Source organism: Carettochelys insculpta, chromosome 1 (assembly GCF_033958435.1).
Source record: "Carettochelys insculpta isolate YL-2023 chromosome 1, ASM3395843v1, whole genome shotgun sequence".
Classification (NCBI taxonomy): domain Eukaryota; kingdom Metazoa; phylum Chordata; order Testudines; family Carettochelyidae; genus Carettochelys; species Carettochelys insculpta.
Window position 1 is genome coordinate 165,825,253 of NC_134137.1, and position 26,005 is coordinate 165,851,257.

A 26,005-nucleotide genomic window follows, 5' to 3' on the forward strand; every position below is an offset into this window, starting at 1 on the left:
GGAATTTGAGGATAGAATATAAGCAGGGCTTTTTGTTTTCTGTTTTTGTGGGCGATGGGAGGGTTTTGGATTGTTTGTTTTGTTAATAAGGAAATTGATTTTTATAGTGGAGTGGATAACGACTGCATAGTTTTCTGGCCCATATTTTAAAAAGTCATCCTTCTACTGTATATATTTGCTTGAAGTCATAAAACCAGGTATTAGAGGTCTTAATTCCTCATCAACTTTTCTCTGTGTGCCTTACAAAGGAGGCCTAACAGTGTGTTAGTTTTTTGCCCCACATTTTTAACTACTTATTTTATCTTAAACATAACTTTCCTCTTGGTCTTTGGTAAAATGAAGGACTGGAATAGGAATTTTTTGAATCGCTAAAGGCAGGGGCAGACTGTTGTGTCCTTTACAAATAAAGATAATACCTTCTAACTCTTGTTAAATGTGTGTGTCTGTAAAAATGCCTTTAATAAGTTTTATACAGTCTGACTAAAAGCACGTTACCTGTTCATTCTTCTGGTTTCACTTTGTTGGTTTTTTCAACCTCCCATACAATCATTTTGGCAAAACAGGATGTACCTGAGTTTCAAAGAATAATAATAATATAAAGAAAAAACTTTCAGGCCCATTTGATACATAACAAAGGAGCAAAACAGGGCACCATTTTCTTTCTTACTCTTTTTTTTTTCAAATTATTTTCTTAACATGTGTCTCTGTACATGTGTTAAATATTAATCAGAAGTCAACTGTGTGTGTTGTTTTGTGTGAGGTTTTACTACAGTCATTATTGTAGCCCTTGAATGCCATCAGCGTGACCAGTACCATTTTGAGTCCATGGTCTGTCTTTAAAATTTACGAGAGAGGTAGAGAATGCACGTGATAGATAGCTAAAGCTGAAGGCTACTCTTCAACAACTAGTCAGTTAACTTACTTTCAAATAGGTTGCTAAATTCTGGCCAGTGGTTTGGTTCAGTCACACATCTTTATTCAAAAAAAAAAAATGCTAACCAGCCATATGCTTTAGAATAGGATGTAGTGACAGTCTCTGAAGCTGCCGCTACACTACCATGGTCCCATCAGAGGGGACATGGTAATGAGGCAACTCGAAGCAAGCTAATGAGGCACCTTTATGCATACTCAGTACCTCATTAGCATAATGGCAGCTGTGTGAACAAACTTCATTTTTCAGATTGACAGTGAAGATGGGGGCAGGGTTGTGAGTTTAATCCTTGAGGAGGCCATTTAGGTATTGAGGGAGATAGATGTCAAGGAGGGTGCCTGGTCCTGCCAAGAGGGAAGGCGACCAGACTAGATGACCTCCCAGTGTCCCTTCCAGCTCTAGGAGATGCATATCTCCAATCTCTTTTTTATTTTTGGAAGCTGCCCCCATCTTCACTGAAAATCTGAAAATCAAAGTTTGTTTGTGTGGCTGTCATTATGCTAATGAGGCACTGAATATGCATGTCAGTGCCTCATTAGCTTGCTTCAAATTGCCTCATTATCATGGCCCCTCCAGCTGGACCATCGTAGTGTAGTAGTAGCCTATGATGCTAGATGTCTTGACTATCTCATCCCTCCAGAGAGAGAGGATGTTTTAGGGTCAGAAGATGGCTTAAATTTCTTTTAGTGCTTCCCGGACCTCGTGTCTGGACCAAATTTTGAGATGGAAGAGTATCAGATGATTTCAGTATTCAGCAAACTGGTCCAGAGTCCCATAATGGTTTATCACTAGTCCAAAGATGTAATGAAAAAGTAATGCTTGTGAAGTTTTAGTTATAAATAACACTGATGCGGCAGTGATAGTCTTTCTATAAAAGGAATGAAATTGTAATAAGGACAGTGAAAGTGGCTCTTGCAAACAAATGTATTAACTAGAAATGTAAATTGTATTTCCCTACCTGCAAGTTTGGATAAGGTGTCGCGTGCAGCTAAGATAAGAAAGTAGTTAGTAGTAAACAAGAATGTCATATCATATAGTCTCAAAATGAGTTTGTCTTCATAAGCTGTAAAAATATGAATTGTATTCCCCAAAATGGTTTCTACTGTGGCTAAGCTTTACTGTAGACTCATTTGTAGTTAAACTATTCTCCAGGTATGTAGAATAAGTGAAGAAAAGCTGTGTATGGTCTGTTGAGACTTGCAAAATATGCAGTCTGCTAGGTATGGATTATTATTTGTGGTGGGTCTGGTTTGTACAGATACCACGATCTTGGGGGGAAAAATGTGTAGAGAGATAAGGGAAGAAATGTAAGGTGGTGGCAATGCAGTGGAATTTATAGCGTTTTCTATCAATCCTAAACAAATCTGGTATAAATATAGGTAGGTTTGAAAGCATAGCTTGAAGCAGACGTAGTGCTATGTGTAATGCTGTGCCTGCTGGCTGAAGAGGGTAATGTATAATTTTTTTCATGGTGTTCTTTCTTGCCTTTTGAGTAATAAACAGCCTGTCTTACTGAAGTGAAGAAAGCTGGTTACTTACAGAGGATGGTTACTTTGACCTGGAGTTGTAAGGTCCCATCCATACTGATAAAGCAATTTACAATCCAGAATAATTCAACAAGTTTATAATTTAGTAACCTTACTTTGATAGCAAGCAGGGTCTCTTTGCTACTGTAGTTGGCAGCATAGACTTGTGTGCTCGGTGGTGTTTTGTAGAGCAAGTGTTGTGGTGCCTTGATCTACTTCTGGTACATTTTAAAAGACAGTGCAGGTCGCTCTTAGAATAGCAGCTTCATTGTTTATCTTATACATGTATAGCCAGGGAGGGTTTCAACACATTTTGAAGGTTCTCTCCTTTTTTGATATAATGATGTACCTCCGTTTTGCAAATTAGCAGAAGAGACCCTTTACATTGTGATCTGCTGAAAATATTCTATAGTAACTAAGATAAAAAATAAGTACAGCCCAAATTTAAAGTAGATCTATGAATAACTCTGCTCAGACCATTTGATGCATAATTAATTGTCAGTACCTTTGGCTTGTAGAAACATCAAAGCTTTGTGTGACAAAAAATTCTTTAAGCTCAAGGACATTTTGAGACATAATTACAGGATAATAGCGTGATGTTATGACATGATTGCAGCATTATGATTCATTTTATTTCTGTTAAACTTCAGATATTTTGATTTAAATTATGCCACACACCGCTGAATTGCTGCGTTCCCAAGGATTTACAATTCTCTGTAGAAAACTTGGAGCATTCCAATTTGTGGTTTTAAGTTTTGCAGAAAGCATTGTTACCTGTATGACTAAGTTCTGTGTAATCAGTGATGGAAAGCATCTACCCTAAATTGTATTTCTGAATCTCTGATGTGGCCTTTAATATTAGCTTTCCAACTAACCATTAACACTGTGTAAATATCTAAGAGGTAAGAGAGATCTATGTGTAATACAGCGTGTTAAACGTCACCATGTAGTTCTACTATAAGCTCAGTTAGAGAACATTTAGAAAAAAAGCCAAGCATCTGAACTGCTTATTTCACACTATTGTTTTGTTTAAGTACTCCAGTTACTGAATACAGCAGGGATGGGCAATAATTTTTGATGAGGGGCTGCTCCAAGAATTTGGTAAGTGGTCACGGGCTGCACTTTTCTGTGATATTAATGGAGGAGGTGCATGTTCACTGCATGGAGGTTGGTTGAAGGGAGGGAGCTGTGACCTGGAGCAGGGGATTGGGTACTGAAGGAGTTGAAAGTCCAGGAGGAGGTATGGATGCAGAAGATGATTCTGACTGGGAAACAGGAATAGGAGAGGATGCAAGGACTGGGAAGGGGTTTTGACCTGGGCAGGGGGGGCAAGAGGGGGTTGTGACCTGGGGCAGAGATTGGCGTGCAGGGTCTAGGACCGGGTATAGGGGCAGGAGTGGGGGTACTGAGGGTTTGGGTTGTGACCTGGGGCAGGATGCAGGAGGGTTGCATGGGGGCGGGAGTCAGGTGCAAGCTTTCAGGAAGCACTTACCTTAGCCAGTTACGGCCAGCAGCCCAATGAGACCCTTAGGCAGGTCCCCAGCCTGCCATGCCTCGCACACTGCTCAAAGTGGCCGGCTGCAGGGGCCATCTGCATCTCTATGTCCTGTGTACCCCCTTGAGGGAGTGGGGCCCTCTGTGCACTTCCTGAGCTGCAAGCAGAGCCCCAGCAGCTCCCACTGGCCAGCTTCAAGTGCCTCAACTGCCGCATCCTTCATTGCCATTCTGCCATTGCCTTGAAGTTGCCTCCACCCCCTACTCCACCACCACCCCAGGAGCCTACACCTTTCTTTGCTGGGGGGAGGCATCAAAGGCCAGGGGTGCTGATGTCAGGGTGTCCACCTCCCAACCTCTGAACCTCCACTCCATGAAGAGAGGAAATGCAACAAGGCTCGGGATGGAAGGAGCTTGCTTGCAGCTGCTCCTGTCTCTGAATGTGCTCAGCATACTTAAAGGGGCAATGTGAATCTCACAGAGTGCGTGCGTCTCTCTGTCACTAACACAGACACACTGCCTTTCACACTCCCCTCCTGACACCACACATACTTACGTTGTGGTTACTACTTCTTTCAGAGTGTTGTTTTAGTTTTTTGGTTGGTCTCTGCATTTCACAATTATTTCTCTCTTATGCTTAATTTAATTCTTTGAGTAGTGAATTCTAAAATGCCTCATCTGTGCTGGCTGGAGTCATAATCACGATGGTAATTTCAAAAATATATGCGTTATACCTAGGTTTTTGATATTTACTGGTGGTACACACCTCCATGTTACCTCGATATTGGTGCACATAACACAATTCATTTCTTCTTATTTTTTCCACTAAACCCTGGCTGGGAATCTCCTGGAATTGGCATTGGTCTCCTGGAGGCTTCTGAGCCAAATGGGGAGATCAGCCGTCAGCAGTGCAGCGGGGCTAAGGCAAACTCCCACTGCCTTGGCCCTGCACCACTCCCAGAAGTGGCTGGCATAGCCCTGCAGCTCCTGAGGGAGGTGGAGCAGGGAGTCTCCACATGCTTCCCTTGCCTGCAGGCAACCACTTCCACGCCTCCCATTGGCTGGGAATAGGGAACCATAACCCATGGGGGGTGAGGGGGGCGGTGCCTGTGGGTGGGTGGAGAGCAGCATGCCTTCCCCTCCCAGGAGCTGTTGCTGGACTTGCTGGCCGCTTTCAGGAGTGGCACTCAAATGGCCTCAAACAGGGCTGGGGTGAGCCTGCTTTAGCTCCACTGCGACGAGGCCCAGGTGCCACCTGAGGTAAGCTGCATCCTGAGCCCGCAGCCCTGAGCCGCTCCTACACCCAGACCCTGCACCCTAAACTCAACACTCTACCCCAGGCTCAGCCCAAAGCTCCTCCCAGACTTCAAATCCTTGGTCCGAGAACAGAACCTGCAGCCATATGCACCCAAGCCTGATGAAAGAGAGGCGGAAGGGAGTGAGCAGGGTGCGGCCTCACAGAAGGGGTTGGGGCAGTGCCAAAGCCTCTGAGAAGGGGTGCGGAAAGAAGCAAAGAAAGAATATTTGTGATCTTATGTTTAAAACAGTTGACGACCACTGTTCTATGGCCTACCTAGCATAACCTCCTCTGTCCTTTTAGCAGTGTCAAAGTAACCCCAGTGTGTCAGAGCCATGGATGCCACAGTGATAAAAAACAAAATGGTTCTTAAATATATCCATTCTAAATCTCACCAGTTCAATCATTTTGTGCATTGGAAGAAAATCTCTTCAAATGGGCCTTTGTTGCAAGGAGCAATTACTAATGTTTTTCCTGTATTTAACAATTCTTCTGATGTGTTTCTTATCTGTGCCAAGGCTACAAATACTTTGTTTCGATTCTTCCTTCTTTTCTAGCAATTCACAAGAACGCTTGGGCTCTAAATATATTTAGATGCCTCCCTGTTTTTGCATTCTCTAATTGAAGTGATCTTCTGACTTGAGCAAGTCATTCCACCCCTCTGCCACTATTTCCCTATAAATAATGTGGGGAGGGACAATGGTGCATATACTATTTGTAAAGTGCTTTTGAGATCTATAGGTGAAAGGTACTGCATGAGAACTAGGTTGTGGTATTTTTCTTTTTTTTCATCAGCTGTTTTCTTCTGAATTAGTGATCCTTGTCTCCATTTGGATGTTAAGCACTGCTGTCTTTTGAAACAAAAGCAGTCAAAAGACTTCTCAATTTCTATAATCTGAAATCCTCCTGTAATACTATTCTACAAGTAGATAGGAGGAAACTTATCAGCAATAATGGGGTCAGATATTTCTAAACTTTGTTAAAACCCTACCTATAACCAACCTTGATTAACAGATTTAAAGCCAAAAAGGACTGTCCTGATAATTTAGTCCAAGGGTCAGCAACCCCACAGCACAGGTGCCAAGAGTGGCATGCGAGCCAATTTTCATCGACACGCAAGGTGGGAGTGCAGCCTTGCCCTTCCTCCCCCATGCAGCCAGGATCTTGCTCAAAACCATGTCACCTGCGGATTAATAAAAGACCAGCTAATGCTACCAACTACCACCTAAACGGTAGAGCTCTACATCTTAATTTATTTATTAAGGAAGTTGTTGTAAGTAGGACTATTAGGGACTTTGAAAAGTATCACCAGCACTCGGACCGTTCAGAGGTCCAAAGGTCAAATTTCGGCACTCCACCTCGGAAAGGTAGCTGACCACTGATCTGGTCAATCCTCTCAACTAACAAACCTGATAACTACCCTTCATGAAGCCCATAATCTTAAACTTATATCCTGAGAGGAGAGGAGATCTTCTAGGAACTTAGCACTAATGGCGTTCAAGCCTACTCACTCTGATGTTTGGAAATAAAACCTCCAAGGGAAAACATTAACTTTTCCTTCTCAGACATATCCGTCCTAAAAAAAACTTTGCTGACAAGCAGTTTAATTGGAACTATCAGGAAAGAGAGAGAGAAATAATTTAGATAAGAATTTTTTTACACATTGGAAATTTAAGTGTTCTTGAATTTCACAATATTGTTTACTGCACAGAATTTGTGAGGTTTGGGGTTTTTTTACATTTATAAGAACAGAGTGGAAGTGTTTGGCTTTATGGGACTCTAAATTATCTTAAAGCTTGAAAATAGTGTGCATGAGATCAGAGGACAAACCACTTTATGTCCTGAAAGCAGCTTAACTCCTTAATTAGCTGAAGCTCTCCACATGCTTTCCAGTTGCACGGAAAATCCATAGATATACTCCTCTTCCTGCATTCCAAACCAACTGCCTATGCCTCTGGGAAGGATGAAGCTTTGCTTAACTTTGCTGTTGCTTCTCTCTGAAGAGGAGACATACTGGCCTCCCAGAATTCTGGAGAGCCACAAAAACAGCTCCTGTAGCAGACACATCTTAGAGGTACAACCATTTTAATATTTTTCACGGAGGGTTTCTGGTTTTATTTTGTTTTGGGTTTTTTTTGTGTATTTGACAATACAGTCTATGAACTGTGTGCCCTTATACTGGAAAGCATATATGATTTTTATAAACTGTTTCTACAATATCTAACATCTTGCTATAAAAGGAACGTAGCTTCTAATCACTTAAAGTGCTGCTGTATTCTGCAAAGTGGCTACCTAACATGGGCAGTTCCTTACTCACCACCATCTGCTCTGTGTTTTCAGAGTCAGACTTCCTGATGCTAGTGCCAAAAATAAGCTTTTACCACATCACTGCTTTGGTGCTATTTAGGCAGCAGAATGATGAGACATAAAGTTGGGTTCTAATGCAAATTAATAATAATAATAATGGTTTCCCTAGTGATTCACTTAGTTCCAGCTAACATTCTAGTCAGTTGTGCCTGAACCTGGCTCTTCTTTGTACGATATGCCTCTGCTAGCACGTGACAGGGAATTCATCACCAAATTTGGTCCATTGGTTGAATCATCAGCTTCCCTGCTTTGGGCCAGGTACTATAGGGCAGTGTGGTGTGACTGCTGACCCATACTGCCCCTGAAACAGGTTGAGGTCATAGGGGAGTTAAAGAAATCTCCCAAAGGCATTATTTGACCCATGGAAACTTGATTACTGGTGGTGCTGTGTAAGAAAAACTTTTCGGGAGTAAGGGAACTTCAAAGTTCAGCACATACGTCCAATTGTCCACAGCAACACTGACTCTCAGGGCTTCAAAGTTAGCAGCCTCAAACTTCCCCTGGTGGCCATTATGATAATGAGGCTCTGCATATGCATCGCAGCACCTCGTTAGCCTCCTCCGACCTGCCTGCTTAGCATGCCCCCTTTGAAGAAGGGGGCTAGTGTAGACACACCACTATTGTCTAAAAATATGGATGAAGCTAGTATTTGGTTCTCTGATACATCTGCTTTTTTTTATAATCTCCTCTCAGTTGTCCAAGAATTGCTGATTTTGTAACCTAGTCTTTACTAGATTTTCAGATCATATCTAGAGGAAACCCTCGCTTGCTTTATGTGTGTGTGATTGGTCCTCTGAATGATAGACTTTTTCGTGAGGACAGAAGTGGTTTTTGTATTGTTAGTTACTGATATGTGTGGTTATAAAACTGTTACCTTGTGAGACTGGTGGAATTCTGTTGTGCTGAGTGTTGCTAAATGTTGAAGTATAACATTTATCTTTGAAAAGATCAGTTAAGATGGTTTTTCTAAACTTTAGTACATTGCCTAAATAAACCCTAAGTTTCTTGCTTGTGTGTGTGTGTTGTGTTTAGTGTGATCTAATTTATGTGAAGTGTTATGTATATGAAAAAAGTTACTTAATATTTTATATTGAGCCTAGGACTGTCTATGTAACATTCACAGATACCTTTTATTATTGAAGGGGTTTGTGTTTTCTCCAAGCAGAGAATATAAATTATGTTTACTAATGTTATTTTCTGAAACAAAGGGATGAAGTTTACACAATTTTACCTGTTTTACATTTGGTCTATATCAGTTATGCATAATACTGCACGACTTCACAAGATACATACAGGCGAAAAAGCTCTGAAGGACCAGAGGCATATTTTCATATATTTTCTTGTTTAGCAGCTAAAACAATGGGAACCTGATTCTGGTGGCCTTCTTGGTACCATTGCAAAAGCTGTTGCAATTTTTAAATGTTAATAAAATAACAAGTTATCTTCATGTCCTTTCATTCTTAATTTCTCCCCCTCACTCACATTTCCACTGTTTGCTCTGTTGATTCATCTATTTTTAGTTGAGATACCAAGGTTTTTAGACTATTTTAAGTATATGTTGTTTGGTTATCCATCTATTGCATAAGCTACGTTTAGCTATAAATAGCTGACAACTATTATTTTATAAGCTAGAGGTAGGGGCAGTCTGAGTTGTAGGATGACTGCAGCATAGTTATGCTGGGTCAAAATATTCAGCCATTCTGAAACAGTTTCCCTGTCAGAATGCCCTATTATAATATTTTTAATTCCAGAAGTAGATCGAATTTGAGTTGTTGCATTTGCAGATTTGTCTCGTATTCCTATCCCTAATGTAGGCGTGTGACTATTTAGTGCTGATGCAGAAATGTTGTGAGCAGTGAGGAGCTAGGTGGCTTAACCAACCCCAAAAAACTCTGTGATGACTGAGAAAGAAGTTAGGGAACTTTTCATACAATAGGTGCACATATTAAAGATCTGGGTGGTCATTTGTTTATAGTCTCACAACTTTGCTCTGGTTTGGTATTGAAAATAGACCAGGTGACATTTATTTTAATAGCTTCTGATTAACTCTGTCTTGCTGTTTTTAGAGGGAATTCTGGAAAAACTACACAAATGGACTCCAGGGAGAAAGTAACACAGGACATAAGTGGTATTCATTTTACCTTGCATTTCCATTAATCATTGGCCTTTTTGTTATCCTCATTATCATATTTCTCACATGGAGATACCTGTTTAAAAAGAAAATCCGTAGACAGTCTGTATACATGCACAGGGGAGCCCATGAAGCCACTGGTGATAGCGCTGTTGCTGATGGTAGAAGTCCTCTTCCCCAGCCGCTCAGCATTGTTCATTCCCCACAGGAAGAAATGTATGAAGACAGTGGGCTGTCTCCAGGATATATGGGCTCTCCAGATGGACGTTCAGACTCAATATCAACAAGGCTATCAAATGGTGTCCCTCCTCCTTCATATGAGGAAGCCACTGCTGAAACCAGCGTAAGAAGTGAAACGGAACATCACTTAGATCCACCCCCACCGTATGAAGACATTGTAAACTCCAGCTTAGCTAATGCCATTGCAGTATCTCCTGTTGTCACCGGTACTAAGTAAAACAGGAAGAATATTAGCAACTTCTAAAAATTACTAATATGAGAATTTTGTAGCACTTTAAAGCAGCTTACTACCATTTATATAACTTAATGGACTCTTACTGTATATGTCGTCTTTGTTTTGTTCCCTCTGTGTGTGTGTGTGTGTGTGTGTGTGTGTTCCCATGCCACTTTTGAAGATAGGGAATCCGTACTAAGAGCATGATGGAGCAGGTACAAATATGGTCCTCTGTGCTTGCCTCGCAAATCTCCCTCCATTTTGAGGGTTGCCATTTATTTGAGTCTAAATGTTGCCCGTGTTCCACACCAATTTGATGTCCCCTCCCTTTTTTGTGGAAAATTATTTACATTACATAACTTTCTAGCATCAGTGTTTGATTCTAACCCTAAAGGTCATGTCCTACAGCATTTTAAGTTTCTTGCCTGAATATTTTGTCTTTCATTCTGGGTCTGTGTCACATATTGTACCCTACCCTTGGACCTTGGAAGACTGCTGAAGTATTTGTATGTGTGAACAAACATAAACATAACATATTCACCTGGATAACATAAGCTGCTTGTGTGGTTGCAGTAGTGAAATTTAAGAAGATTTGGCACATGTCAGCTGTACGTGTATGGAGGGCAGTAATTAAGTGAATGTTGAAATTGGAAAAGATGATAACCTAACGTTCTTATCCCTTCTGTTCTCCATCCTTCCTTTGAAAGAGGCCTGTTTATGATGATGATGTGTGTGTGTGTTTTTCTTTTTTGAACATCTGATTTTTTTTTTTCCATTTAAGTGAATTCTTGTGAAAGATCCTAGATTGACAGCTCTAGAAGTGAAAGTTTCCTTTGCACTGCAGAAATGTTAATGCACTGCCTCTGGCCACACAGTACCACGCTTATGTGCCTCATCACTGACATACAAGGTATGTCTTCACTACGATAACGATGGACACTACTGTGGTCGATCTTCCAGAGTTCTATTTCATGCTTCTGGTAGGGACATGCTAAACTGAATTCACAGGGTACCTCTGTTGGCACCAGTACTGCTGCTCCTTGCAAAGCATAAGGGGAGTTGACAGGATCATTTTTTCCCCATCAGCCTCCCACAGTGGAGGTGGCTTGAACTGAGGTACATTGACTCCAGCTTACACAAAAAATGTAGGTGGAGTTGCTTGTCTCAATTCACCCTTCCCCATTAGACGGGGGTGATTGTAGTTTACTCTTCACGCCAACACAAACAGTGGTCTCTTCTGAGCTTGCCAACAGGCTGCCAGTTGCAATGGTAACTTTTTTTTTTATTTATGTAGGTTTCTTTCACTTAAGAAATACATGATGATCAGTTGTCTCAAACAGGCCATTAAGCAGTGTCAAAAAACTTCTGGTCATTTCCAGTCTGCTCTAGGTTTGTGCTAGTGATTGAAAATTGTAAGGCTCAGTATCCCAATACCAGTCTCTTGAACCAACTAAACCCCTCTTTTAACTATGTAATGTTCCTGGAATAAAATGGGTTGCTACATTGTACAGGTACTATTTGCAATGAAGAACCAATGCTCGTTCTTTGGAATAAAAATATCAAATGTTCACAGGGATCCATGACAACTTTCAAAGCTATACTGTTGATTGAAAATGCCACGCAAGCGCAATTTTAAATTCACTGCCCAAAAGCCTGCAAGTGCAATTTACATGGCTAAACAGAAAAATAAAGTAGTCATATAAAATGTTCTTTCCTCTAGTAAGAAAAGTGCTTTTTCCTCCTATGCTGGAATGATTCCAAATTACAAAAAATATTTTTTTAGCTTTAAAAATTAAGAGTTCTATTAAATATAACAAGTTATATAACTTATATTTTATGCTTGGTCTTTTTTGATCTGAGTAAAATAACATTTTTGTCTTGTGGTTTTTACAAAGCTTTATTTTTTCAAAATAGAGCATCTGCTTTTTCTTCAATTGTAATTACATTGTCCCACAATAAATGTGATAGTAAGATTTACAGCGTTACTTCTCTGAATATTTTACAAGTAAGAACATGCAGTACTGTCTTGATCGACTACCAGCAAATTCAGGCTGTTGCACTCTGTTTTTGATGTAACACTGAGAGGTGAATCGTGTACAGAACTAAAATTATTTGTTTACTAATGACCAACATGGAGAAGAGTGACTTGTTTAAGAAATTATGGAAATCAGATAATTTGGAGATTGTTTAATTTTGGACACCTGTGGAGAGGTAGTTCTGTCTTCACTGCGTGTAAATAATCTATTTGATTACAGTATTAAATCTTTTTTAAAAAAAAAAAAAGATCTGGTTTACATTAAATTATGGTACTTAAACATTTTGCTTATGTTTATAGAAGACTTTTGTTAATGTTTGGTTTTTGGCATGCTAAATAAATCTATTAAATTCATCAAATGCCTCTCTGTTTTACCAGTTGAAATAAAAATAGCATCATGATTCTATAATAGAGGTGGTATACTAACTTCCAGGGTCTCTCGTCTTGATGAAAAGTGTTTTATATCAAATTTCATTAATTTTAAAGCAAGGAAATCATAGTCTCAAAATTAATACATATGTATATGTGACAAATATAAAGGCATACTCTATCTCAGAACACGAGCCAGAGGGAAAGCAACATTCACAGAGGAAATGGAGATTTCTCGCTGGCATATTCAAGGGGACAAAGCATTACAGAAAGTTTAAGTACTTAACTCCTGGGCAGTGGAGTCACCCACACTGCATTTGTGTAACCTAAGAGACTTGGTCCAAAATACAATGCAAATTAGAAGAAACTAGTTGCCTTGCCCACGCTGCTGATTCAGAATTTTGTAATGGTAGCAGGCAATAGATCCAGTACAATGAAAAGTCCACAGAATGCCTTTGCTATGTTCCCTAGAAACCAAAGAAATCTATAGTTCTAAAAAAGAAGAAAGTCTTGTTGCCTGTTACATTCATTACCTGTTCTGCTGCTGTTGAGAGGATATATCTCTCAGATATTTCACACTACTTATAAAAAAGGAAATTACTTGTAGCCCAGAGCAGATCTCAAATCTAGGTAGAACTACATCAACACACAATACAGACCTGCCACAAAGGGTCCTAACAAACTACTAGATCAGGAGTGAGCAAAGTGCAGGGTAGGCTCCCTCAGTAGGGAATGAAATTTAGTAAGAGGGGGACACAGCATGATCAGCTGCCGAGTCTCAGGTTTTCCATCTCATTAAAAATGTTGAAATGTTACTCTTTTGATGTCTGTGTATTCACATTTATGTACTTTTTTTTTGACATTCTACATACTTATGTTCTTACACATGCCGAAAGGGTTTTCTTCATATGAACATAACAAATTTACATCTTCTTGGATTACGTTAGGCAGGTTGGAGGAGCCCTGCTAATTGCAGAAACAAAAAGTGGGGCCCATCATAAAAAGTTTGCTCATCCCTGCGTGCACCTGATTATGAAACTACAAAGAATGTGAGTGAATGAACGGATGTAGGCCAGTTACTCAGTTTAACACTGACCCCCTTGAACACTATTTGGCACAGGTCAAAGCACTGTCTTCCAAATGGAAGAGAAGGTAGAAAAGTTTGGACATGATGGATTTGTTAGGGATACACGTGTGAATTCCTTTCCTAAGTTTTTTGGCAACTCATGTTCTAGATGGGAGAATTCTTCTATCATGTTTCTTGAGCAGAGGAAATACTATGTTCTACAGTCCTTTATATATTTAAAGGAAATAATACCAAACTATTCTTGATCCTGTGCACATTCAGTGGAGTTTGTGAGATTTTGCTGGCGGGTGGGTGGCAGTAAAATCTCAGCTCCCATTGTCCAGTTTCTGGCCAATAGGAGCTGAGAGATTTTGCTGGGGGTAGGGAAAGTGCAGCAGAATTTCTCTGCTGCCATTGTCCGCTTTCTAGCCAATAGAAGCTGAGAGATTTTGCAGGGGGACAGGGTCAGCACCAGAAGACTGACTCACAGTACAGAGAGCCAGATGAAGTGGGCTGAGGCTGCTGGCAGCCACACAAGCCTGCCTGAGTGTGGTGCTGACTGGTAGCTGTCCAGGTAAGCACCACTGGCCAGAGCTTACCTTTGGTGTGTGCACCACATGCACGCGCACACACACACACACACACACACACAAAACTCCCAGATCCTGTACCTGCTCCTACATGCCTCCCCCAAGCCACAATCCTCTTCTGCACCCATACCCTCTCCTGGACCCTGCACCCAAATCCCCTCCCTGAGTCACAATCCCCTCCTTCACCCAAACTCCCTCTCAGACACCCCCCTACTCTTCTGCACCCCACTCCCATACCCAACTTCAATCCCAGACCTTGCAGTGTCTCCACAGAAAAGTATAGCCCTTGACCACTTACCAAAATCTTGGTGTAGCTTATTGCCCACCACTGCTTTATACTGTCTGAAGACGAGTAGCCACCTGAGGGAGTGCTGTGGATCTGATGCTGATTCCATGATGGTAATTTTTGTGTCTCAGTGACGTGCCAAGCTCCATTTGTTTTCCAACCATTTTTAAATATATTTCCTAATCAACATGAAAACCTCTCTTACTTCATGAACATCCTGTAATCAGTGCAGCATTGCAGCTGTGCCTCTGCAGCTGTACTGCTGTAAGGTCTCCTGTGTTGCCACTCAGTGCCATGAGGAGATAGCACTCCTTCCAGCATTTGAAAATAAAAATATAACTGGCAAATGGTCCATCTGTGTTCAGTTCCTCCCAAAAACCTCCTGGGGACATGCATAACAGCTGGCAACTCTGTTACTGGAATACTACCCCTGCACCTCCAAAAAAGGCACTTAGAAATACTATTTTAGGCCTCATTTACTTCTGCTTCCTCCCTTCTCTTCTTCTCAGTCCTTTGAACGTGGCTTGAAAGCAAATACATCTTACTTAAAGTGATGGTTTGGGGGTCCATTTTTATCTCCTCTCCTACACACAGGCTTTACCCATAAGGTTAGAAGTCCTAGCACAGCAAACCAGTGTTGCCCAAATCTGTCTCTAGGCATGTAGGATACCAACGGACAGCTTGTGAGAACCCTCTTTTACACATGGCTCCCATCTACATCAATTTCCATCTCAGTGTATGAAGATAAGGTGAGGAGAATAATTAAACCACTTGTGTTCTGTTTTACTTCACCAGTTCTCCCCTATGTAAGGTGTAATGTGTAGCTGCCCACAGGCAGACTAGTACATGGGACCTCTGGAGCTTAGGGCAGGAGCCTCTACATTTTGAGCCAAAAAGCCTGCTGCATCTTAGCTAAGGCTGTACAGGAGACACATTCTTTCTCTGTAAGTGGCCTCAGTGCCACAACATGGGCTAGTCAACCATGCCCAGTGGGTGTGCAGGTTCAAATGCACAGGAAGTTAGTATCACACAACCAAAACTGAAGAGGAAAAATGTTTCTCCAAAGGCATCAATTATAATAAACCCACTTATAAACTGTGTGGTCCGAGTGCAAGACAAGACAGGCTGGGAACTCCCAACGGCTGACTGTTGGTTCTCTGCAGGCTAGTGCCCAGTACATTTCACTCTACTGTAAAGTGAGCAAAACAGCAGAAACAGCTGCAGCAAGACAACTCCTACTGGAGCTAGATGCCTTGTGTCAGCCTGGGTATAGAAATGTGCTTTTGTGCAGACACTGCATAGATCTCTTCCTCGTGATTAAGGATACCAGAGGGTGGAGTTCTGTGCTGTGCCAACTCAGAACTCTCAGACCTCCAGGCTGCTAAAGGTGGGTTAAGCTACTCTGGTTGCTGGGTTGATTCAGCACCTGGTGTTCCCCCTAGTGTAAGTAGCCGTTTGGTCCTATCTAAGCTATGGCAGATACCTCAGGCTGCTCTGTGGGCTGCAGTGCTGTCCAGAAACTTTACTATGCTGTGTCCTCAGCTCTGAAAAGCGGCTGTACTAGGGCTTGCAAGGGAGGGATCCTCTGGAGGCAGACTTGCAGCTGCCTGCGCTGGGGGAATCCTGACACAGCTGGATCCAAGGTTTTAGAGTCTTTTTAACTGGCCTAAAGCGGCTCAAACACTGGGCCCGGCTCTCCCTCCTGTTGTCCATGTTGGCGTGAGTGGATCTGCCTGCGTGCAGCACAGTGACTCAGGAGGTGGTGGTAGTTGGGTGACCGTATTTCCCTGTGCCAAATACAGGACAACTGGGAAGGGGGCGGCTCCCCAGCTGTGGCTGCCAAACAAGTGAACGGGGCTGTTGCCCCACAGGGAGCTCCCTGGGTGCAGGGGTGGTTGCCATGTGGGTTGGGGGAGGGGTTTGCTGGGGGCCCATGCCACCAGGTTCTGGGAATGGGGTTGCTGGCCTGCAGGGATGCTCCCTGGCTCCAGTGGTGGCTGCCCTGTGTGTTTGGGGGTGCTCCCTGGCTGTGGAGGATAGCACCTAGCTGCCCCATGCCTCTGGGTGCCAGGAATGGGCTGCCGCTCGGTGAGGGGAACCTCCCCAGCTGCCCCACACCTTGTGGTGCTGGGAATAGGGCCGATGCCCCGCAGGGGATCTTCCTGGCTGCCCCATGCCTCAGGGCACCGGGAAGGGGGCTGCTGCCCTGTCGGGGGAGGAGGGCTCCTCAGCTGCAGAAGGTGATTGCCCATGGGTGTGGCTCCCCAGACCTCAGGGCATTGGCAATGGGGCTGCCACCCCTCAGGTGAGCTCCAAGTCTGCCTCATGCCTTGGGGTGGGGGGGCCAGCAAGGGTGCTGCCACCCTGTGGGAGAGCTCCCCGACTGCAGGGGCTCCCGAGCTGCAGTAGTGGCTGCCCCGTGGGGGTGGAGGAAAGGGGCAGGTACATGGAATGTTGTCGTGCAGTGAGGATTGAGCTGCCTCCCTGCAGTGGACTCCCCGGCTGCAGGGGTAGCTGCTTCATGGAGGGGCTGCCCAGCACTGCTGAGGCAGCAGGTCTCCCTTAAAATCTTGGTGGGGCGGGGAACAAAACACACTATCCTATCCCCACCCACCCAACATACCCTGCCTTACCCCTATGGCAAGCCCGCTGGCTCCCTCTCCTGCCGCTGCCGGTAGGGGCTGGCCAGTAGGTGGTGTCTGACCAGCTCCTGATTGAATTTACTTGCAGCTGTCGCTGGGCTGACTTGAGAGAAGGGCAGCTCAGGAGGGGAAGTGGCTATACGGGACAATTAGCTTTTTTGTTAAAAGAAGTTGGGGGGGTGCCTGCCCAAACTATGGGACTGTCCAGGTGAAAATGGGACGGCTGGTCACTTTGAGGGGTAGTCATCCCCTTGGTAACACTGGATGAGGCTGTCTTCCAATGGCGTCACTATTTACAGAGCAACAGTTATGGGCAATTGCTTCTCTCCCCGGAGTCCCCACGTGGCGGGGGGTGTTTCTACAAGGTGCCCTGCTCCCATTCTTCTTGTTCGGTGCATAGATGGGCCAGACGGAGAGGCTTAGGAAGGGGGCCCGGGGTGCAGCGTTTCTGACATGCTGCTGACACACTACAGTATGGCTCTGTCTCATCCGGCTCTTAACACCACTGTGGAGCAGTGCCTCGAGACATGCCTAAGGCCAGGGCTACACTAGGTGTTGAAGTTGATTGCAGATAAGCAAATCTAGCTATGGCAGTTGTGTAGCTAAAATCAACTGAGCTACGCTAGACGTAGCTGGCCATCCTCACAGACTCTACCAGGGTGATTATCCTCAGCAGAAATTGGGCAGAGGGAGAGTTCAGTGGTTTGAGCATTGGCTTACTAAGCCTGCAATTATGAGTTCAACCCTTGTGCAGGCCATTTAGGGACTAGGAAAACTAGATGTGAGGGATGGTGCTTGGTCCTGCCAAGAGGGCAGGGGACTAGACTAGATGACCTCCCAAGGTCCCTTCCAGTTCTGGGAGAGGGAGGGTGTGTGCAAGAGACTTTCTTTTGGCGTGAAGGCTGATACTCAGGCAATTGAAACGCCAATGCAGCTTAACTGCTTACCTCCATAATGATAAGGGTCTCATGTTTATACCAATGTGTCAAATTAAAAGGACACTGCTGACCTGAATTTTTAAAATGGTTATTTTTTTTAAAAAAAATCCATATTTAGATACTGCAACCTCGAAATAGCTTGTCCTGATTAATTTTGATACAGCTTCATTTTTAATAAGTGATTTTTCTGCTCCTTTGTGGATGCATACAAGGATCTTCTTTTCAGTAAGGAAGAAGCTAGCAGGAGAAAATCAAGTATACACTATTTACTGTCAAATGCACAGCACAACTAAAATTAGAAAATATATTGTTTTTTATTATAAGTTTCAGGTTCAACAAATCATAGTTACTATAATAAAATACATTTTCGGAAAAATATGTTTTTCAAGTTGATGTACCTCTAAATTGGTCATTATATATATTATGGTTGATTCATTTTTTTCAATGCCTATTTTGTGTGTGCGTGTGTTTAAAAAAAAAAAGAGGTGCCAGTACTCAGCCAGTTTACCCCTCCCCTTCAGCCAATCCCATGGCTGGGGACGCCAAGTTGCTGGTACTCAGTACCAGCACAAAAAATAAAAAAAAATAAAACCACTGCATTTATTAATGCTGTTCATGACATATGGCCCCTTACCCTAAAACCAGGGAATTTATAATAGTGTTTGTAGAAGAAGGAATTCCTATTAATGCCTGTCTTGTTACTATCTTTTCAAAGAGTAGGTTTGTAACACTGAAGGAGTTTGGTATAACCTATCACGCACTTTCACCTCATAGGCTGTGGCTACACTAGCTCCCAATTTTGCCTCTTCAAAGCTGCTTCAGGGAAGAATTAGCTTAATGAAGTGCTGCATATGCACCCTACTTACCATGCTCCCTTCGAAGTCAAGTGAGACTGAGCTTACATTTATACAGATATATGAATGTTTAAGGATCACCTGTGATCAGCACCAGATATGGAAATATCCCTCAGGGCAAAGTAGTAAAATCTTTCCCCTGTATCTGCTGCTGGCCTTGAGAAATTAAAGGTGGTGAACACCGTGACTTCTGGTCTGGGTGAGAAACATTGGCACTGAGCTAAAGCTACAAACTACTGATAAAGATACAATTTATTCAGTTATTTATTTCAAGACTTTTTTCTCTCTAGTCCAATTCGTATACCTCTTGAACTAAAATATCATGAATATTTGTTCACAGAGATGGTACTTCTTCATTCTAGCTTATGTCAAGGTCAACTGAGATTTGGACTATTCTTTCACTTATGCTTAACCTTGTAAAAGAGCTTTTTGACGTCTGGTTGACTAATCCCACAAAGAACAGAGGCGTAACTTTATCTGGTCATATTCTAAGAAATGTTTTATGATGGTGTTAAGAAATAAAATGAAATATTATATAGTGATGTCTACAATGAATTCATTCTCATTATATCCTCCTGAGTAATCCATATAAGTTTTTGACTTTCCTGAACTTCACTTTTCTGACTAATAAAACTACTAGGAGACAAATAATGGAATACTGAGTTAGCAGCTTTTTCCTTATTATATTCAGCACATCCATTGCAAGCTCGGCTGAATGGAGTGTTTTATTATGGTGCAAATGAGCCCATCAGTTTGACCAAGGGATGTTCTGCATCTCTGCAGCAATAAAAATCACAATGCATATGTATTCCATCTGTCCTAGAATGCAAAGGCAAAGAAACATGCCCATGATAGTTCTAAACAATTAATCTGAAAGCAGGGGCTTAACTGTTGTGGAATCAGTAATGTTACAAAAGGGAAAGTTGCTTGCCTTTCTTTCCCCCCTCCACCCTTCCCAGTCCTCCAAGCTTTTCCCAACAACTGCATACTGTCACAAAAAAAGCACTGATCATTCCTGTATATGAAGGTAGAAATATGAAGCATAAACCCGTTTACTGATATGGACATACTGCGATTGGGCTATTAGTGGTACTTACAGAACTTAATGGTCCAGTATGCGGGACAATAAGCTGTGAATAGGCTCGCTTCTCCTGTGAGCCTAGACTCTTTTTGGTCCTACAAAGACATATGACTAGACCATCTGATACTGGAAGCCATTTTGGACACTGTACTTTTTCATTCAAGGTGAGAAAAGTTTGAACTGAACACAAAAGACTCCTGCCTTCTATGCATTATTTTTGCATCCCTTTAGAACTCATTGCAAGAGGAGTAAAGGATGTTTTGAAGTAGCCCTTGATTTTGACATTGGGTGCCATTTAGACACACCTAATGTCAAAACAGCCTCTTTGGAACTACACACAAAATGAGCTATGTAATTTGCATAGCACAAATTGTGTAGCTTATTTCAACTTTAGGCTGTCATGCAGACATAGCGTTAGTGAATTAAGCTTAGCCCGGGGTGTTTTGTTTTAGTTTGCTCAGTAACTTACTTTGTTCTGCCTGTTTTTACTTGCTGTCACTTAAGGCCTACTTTTTATACCTAATAAAAACACTTTTGTTTATTATTAAACCCTGTGTAAATGTTACCTGGGGAGGAGAGACGACTGTCATCTCGTTCATTGATAAAAGGGGTAAATAACTCTGAGCTCACTCTGTATAAATTTTATGCATAGGGAGACAGCTTTATCTGAGGTTTGATCCCACTGAGGCGATGTGGCTGGGTGCTGTGGCAAGTCCTTTTGAGCTTTCCCATAGCTGGGTGGATCTTATTGTCTGCATTGGCCTGCTGTGGGCTGTGACCCCTAAATCTGTGCCCATTGTTGGAAGACACTGGAGGGGCTGACTGAGCAGGACAAGGTGGTAGGCCACCCTAGGAGGCTGGTAGGTGAGCTCAATGGCATGAGTGGGAGGCGGGGGTTTCCGAGTGGTATTTAAAGAATGGGGCCCAGAAAAAGCTCCCTTTTTCTGGACCCCATTCTTTAAATACCCGTCTGAAACCACGCCCTCCCCACACACATATGCATCTGATGAAGTGGGTCTTTGCCCGCAAAAGCTTGTGCTCCAAAATATCTGTTAGTCTATAAGGTGCCACAGGACTTCTTGTTGTTTCTGGGGGTTGTTTCTCTGAGACTCCATTGCTATTTGCTACTTGTCCTCTTTCTCCAGTACCCTTCGCCGACCTCCACCTGGTGTCTGCTGAATCCTATCAGTGCTGCTACACGCAGGTGGATATTTTGGCAACTTTCTTCTGGCAATCATGGGTAAAGCCTTGACCTTACTGAAGTCACTTGGAGTTTTGCCATTGGCTTCCATGGGGACAGAATTTCACTGTGTGTGTGCCCTAGCTACAGCAACCACCAGCCTGGCAGCAATGGATGCCAGTGGCCTTTGAAAAAGAAAAGAATAAAAGCAAATTACTCTGCTTTTGTTTGTGTGTATGCAGTGGAAAGCCTTGGTTCTCTTTCATATAATGCTCATTAGAGTTAAGACCAGAAGCTTGGGAAATGAGTGACTTTACCAGTAATCCATGCTGCCCTGCTGCACCCCATGGAAACAGAAAGTCATGCTATTTACATAAAGAATGTTTCTTTGTTACCTAGTGTTAAAGGACAGGTGCTAAAACACCCAATCATGACTGCAGTGGTTTAGACTGCAAAAGCAGCTGGAAATCTGATCAGCCCTGACACCACAGGAAGGTCAATCTGTGAATGCATAATTTTCTTGTTCTTTCTGAGAAGAAATACCCTTTCATTATCTAATCTAGTGGTTAGGGGACATAATGGCAGGCTTCCATTAAGGTTAACTGTTGATCTCTTGTCTTAACTTCAGTTCCTAGAAATTACCAACCTTTTTAATGTCAAAAGTAAACATTATGGCTGGGTCTACATGGCCCTCTGCCCAGCGCTGCTACCAGCAGAACTGTGCAAAGTGGGCTTCTTGGGATTGCAAATGGCTGTCTATTTGCATACTCCCGAAGCCATTATCATAGCCACATGAGAGTTCGGTGCCAGCAGAAGGTGGAGGCAGTACTGCAGAGGCCATGTGGATGTCCCTGTGCCAGCTAACCACCCCCGGTGCCAGTCCCTTAAGGATTTTGAGGGTATGCGAACAGGCAGCAGTTTGCAATCCCAGGAATTTCACTTTGCATAGCTGTGCCAGCAGCAGCGCAGGGCAGAGGGCCATGTAAACATAGCCTCTGTGTGAGAAGTTGTGACTTGGTGGCTGATAGACATCATAGAAAGAAACTTGGGAACCAATCATCTCAGAATGGGAAGAACAAAATTAAAAAAATGAAAAATAAGTTTAAAGCCACTGTAGTAGTACACAAACTCCTGTAATGGTAAAGAAATTAATTTCTTTTAATAGGACCAAATGGAATTGTTCGCTTAGTACATAGTAAAGCACCAATTCTGCAATGTGTCATCCATGCAGATCTCTACAGAATCTTTATCACAAACAGTTAGTGACAAAAAAGACACAGTTGCAAGAAGGTATACAGTATTTGAGGATTAAGAGGATTACTCCTGGTGCACAAATTTTAGGAAAGGCAATCCTATTTAATGCAACACTGTCTTGAAATCTAGTCAATTTATGAAAGATTTGAAAAATAACGTGAGGTACTATAGTCCCACAACTTTCCTATTTATTATTATGTGGATTTTGTTCCTGTTGCGATGACAAACCTCACCAGCAGGGAAAACTGAACAGATGCAGAGTCAAAACAAAGAAACTGAAAAAAGATTTTTTCCCCATCTAATGCTATTATAGCAATGTTAGTTGTAAAATAATACAAAGAATTTGTATGCAACTTCGCTATGTCCTTTCAACATTACTCCATATCAAACTAATTGCAACAAAAGCACTCATGATGTCTAGTCTGTTTTTTGTCTTATTTTCAGGTTTATCATTTCAGCTGTGCTTGAAATGCTGGATTTTTTCACAGTCAGTTGGCAGTGTTGTTTGTTTCTAGATCATGTATATTTAAAATAATTCTTTTTAAAGTGCAGTTCTACAGGCTTGGGCATGCTAAAGTTTATTTAAAAAAACTTTTAATAGCTCCTTGGTATTAAAAAACAGATGACATTTTTAAAAAAACAAATGGAGGCCCTGGGAGAAGCTCACAGACAGGAGCCCTCCCTGTGGGTGAATATGTACTCTGATCTTAGAGGCATTCTACAGCTTTTTAAGCAGGTTAAGTCTCAGTATAATTTGGTAACTTCTCCCACCCCTGTCAGTGAGATGACCAGATGTTCTGATGTAGCAGGAGCACAGACAAGAACCCAGCCCAAGAAGGAAACCTTAACTGGCGTTTTTCAGCTGGGCTTATGTCAAAGTATCTTTGCAGGTCTAAGAAAAATTGCCCTAATAATAAATGCCCAAGCACCTGTGTGTACACTCCAACCATTCCCATACTTGCCCTCCTGGCATAGTTTAACTTCCACAGCAGCCCTTTCTCCCCTTTGTTCAGGCACTTGTGCAGTTTGTGCCTATTAAGTACAGGCAAAAATTTGCAGAAGTGGAGTGCTACAGCCTGAAAATTGAACTGTTCTGCATGATAAATATCCTTCAGAACAGGATGTAGACATTTCATATTTTTTGCCAGCATTACCCCCTGCTTTCACAAATGTTCTGTATCTTCAAAAACAACAAGTAGTCCTGGGCCACCTCATAGAGCAAGATATTTTGGAGCATAAGCTTTTGTGGGCAAAGACCTGCTTCATCAGATGCTGATGAAGCAGGTCTTTGCCCACAAAAGCTTATGCTCCAAAATATCTTGCTCTATAAGGTGCTACAAGACTTCTTGTTACAAATGTTCTGTGATTTTTTGAGAGCTGTAGGGTAGCAGTTTTCCATACTTCATTGGCAGACTGAGTTCTTTTAGTGAAGACATCAAATAAAGTGCACACATTAAAAGCAGAGTTAAGTTCTTCCAAGAGCAGGCTGCCTGCTACGTGAGCTGTTCTGATGGTGGGAGCTGAGGTCTGGCCAGAAATGAGTAATGAACACATGGAGGGAGCTCTCATTTCTTAGGTGATGGAATTAGTGAAGGAAATAGATCATTAAGCTGAAAATAGAATGTGCTAAATGAGAAGTAAATAGGTCACTAGGCTGAAAAACATCTGAGGCAGCTCAGATAAGAGGGAGAACACCAGGAGGCCATTTAGTGACATTAGAAGAAAAATCAGGAATGTAAAGACGAGGTAGAGAGCAGTGTGAGTGTGGAAAATACATGAACAGAACATGCTGCAGAAGGGTTAGCTCCTGTGACACAACCAAGCCAGTCTAAAAGCCTGTGCTGCAACGTACTGTGTAACTGTATAGAAAGAAAGAGGGTTGTGGTGTGAGTTTGGATGAGTGCCAAAAGAAGGAACTTTGGTGATGAAATCTGGAGTTGAACTGAATTTTTTGGATCCCAGAGAACTGGATGAAGCAGTCGCCCAGAACTGGACAAGCCCATTCTGAATACACCCAGTTGGAAAGGTCTGGGAGGAAACCCCAGCATGTGAATGCCTAGCTCACTGGGCCTCTTCCTAGAGCAAAGAAATAATGAAGACTCAGGTTCACCTGAGATAAACTCCAGGCAGGAGTTCTGGTGATAGGTACTATGTGTGGAACATCCTACCAGAGGAGATCTAGGGCTCAGGTCAAAACCCAAGTTCTATCTTTTTTACCAAATCCCCTGCTGAAAGACAAAAATCAAGAGACTCAGAGTGCAGAACTCCTTCTTTGATATCTACTTGTCTTTTTTTCCATATTATTTTATACACTAGCACCTGCATAATGATTGACACCACTTTGTAAGTGTCTAAATAAACCCATCCAGTCAATTATCAGGAGGAGTAGCCGGGTTAGTCTGTATCTGCAAAAACAATTAGAAGTCCTGTGGCACCTTATAGACTAACAGTTTGGAGCATAAGCTTTTGTGGGCAAAGACCTGCTTCATCAGATCCAGTTAATGAAATTCAATTCATTCAAAGCAGACCCTTGACAATAAAATAGGATAGATTTCCTGCTCCGTGGACTTCAGGTCTGGGCATTGTTGTTCTCTGCAGGATGCCCAAGGTCCTCAGCCACTTCTGTCACTGGAATGGTTGGGCTTTCCTGACCAAACACAAAGCTTTCTCCAGTATCTTTGTCATCCTCCCATCTTCTTGAAGTGCCTCCAGAAAAAAGAAAAAACACAAGTGAACTCGTATAAAACCCATGAAATCAACACAGCAATAGAGTCTTTTGACTTGTCGTCATAGGAAGGATTAGAGTTGAAGAAATCTGGTTAGGGAGCCTCTAGCCCAGGGATTCCCAAAGTATGGGTCAAGACCCAAGCCTGAGTTGTGATTAGATTTTCAAAGGGTCACTGGCTGGGGAGACCAAGCCACCTGTGGCTCTTAAAGGAGCCTTTTATGGCTCCCACCACTGCTGCTACTCACTCCTCTAGCTCCCAATCCCTGTCCTGCTGTGCTGAAATGAAACTCAGTTTAATTGGTTTAACAGCTGGCAGGAGGGATCCCTTGAACCAGTTAAGCTGAGTCCCACTTCAGCATGGCAGGGCAGGGAACTGCCTGTGCTGCAGGCGAGGGAAGGGAAGAGGAAGGCTGGAGGGAGCCATGCAGAATAGGAGGCAGCAGCGGCCCAGCAAAGGAGCAGTGGGGGGTAGCAGAGGCAGCCTGCAGAACTTGTGCAATGTAGGTGGGGAGCAGGAAGGTGCAGAGAGGGGTTAAAGCCTGGGGGAAGGGACAGGGGGAGGGGCAGCTCAGGGTTCCTTGTCCCAGCTGACTCAGCCATGGGGCTGCAGCATCCCTCCCATCCCCACCAGCAAGAAATCCCCCCTTTGATGCAGCCAGCAAGGGGTCCATGCTCCAGCCAGCTCAAGGGCTGTGGGGGGGTCCCCTCATCCCCTCACTGCTGGGGATCCCTCAGGCCTGAGAGGAGTTTAAACTGGGAGAAGGGGGTGGGGGGGGCACATT

At 42.8% G+C, this 26,005-nt stretch overlaps 1 protein-coding gene across 2 annotated transcripts in view; it reads left to right on the forward strand.

Moving 5' to 3' along the window:
* Positions 1–12,585, forward strand: part of PRRG1 (proline rich and Gla domain 1) — a 45,767-nt gene extending 33,182 nt beyond the window's left edge. For both annotated transcript variants that reach the window (XM_074994708.1, XM_074994716.1), the window contains exon 4: positions 9,682–12,585. In XM_074994708.1, coding sequence (XP_074850809.1) covers positions 9,682–10,203 — 522 coding nt within the window. In that variant the 3' untranslated portion in view covers positions 10,204–12,585. The remainder of the gene's footprint in view (positions 1–9,681) is intronic.
* The last annotated feature ends 13,420 nt before the right edge of the window (positions 12,586–26,005 follow it).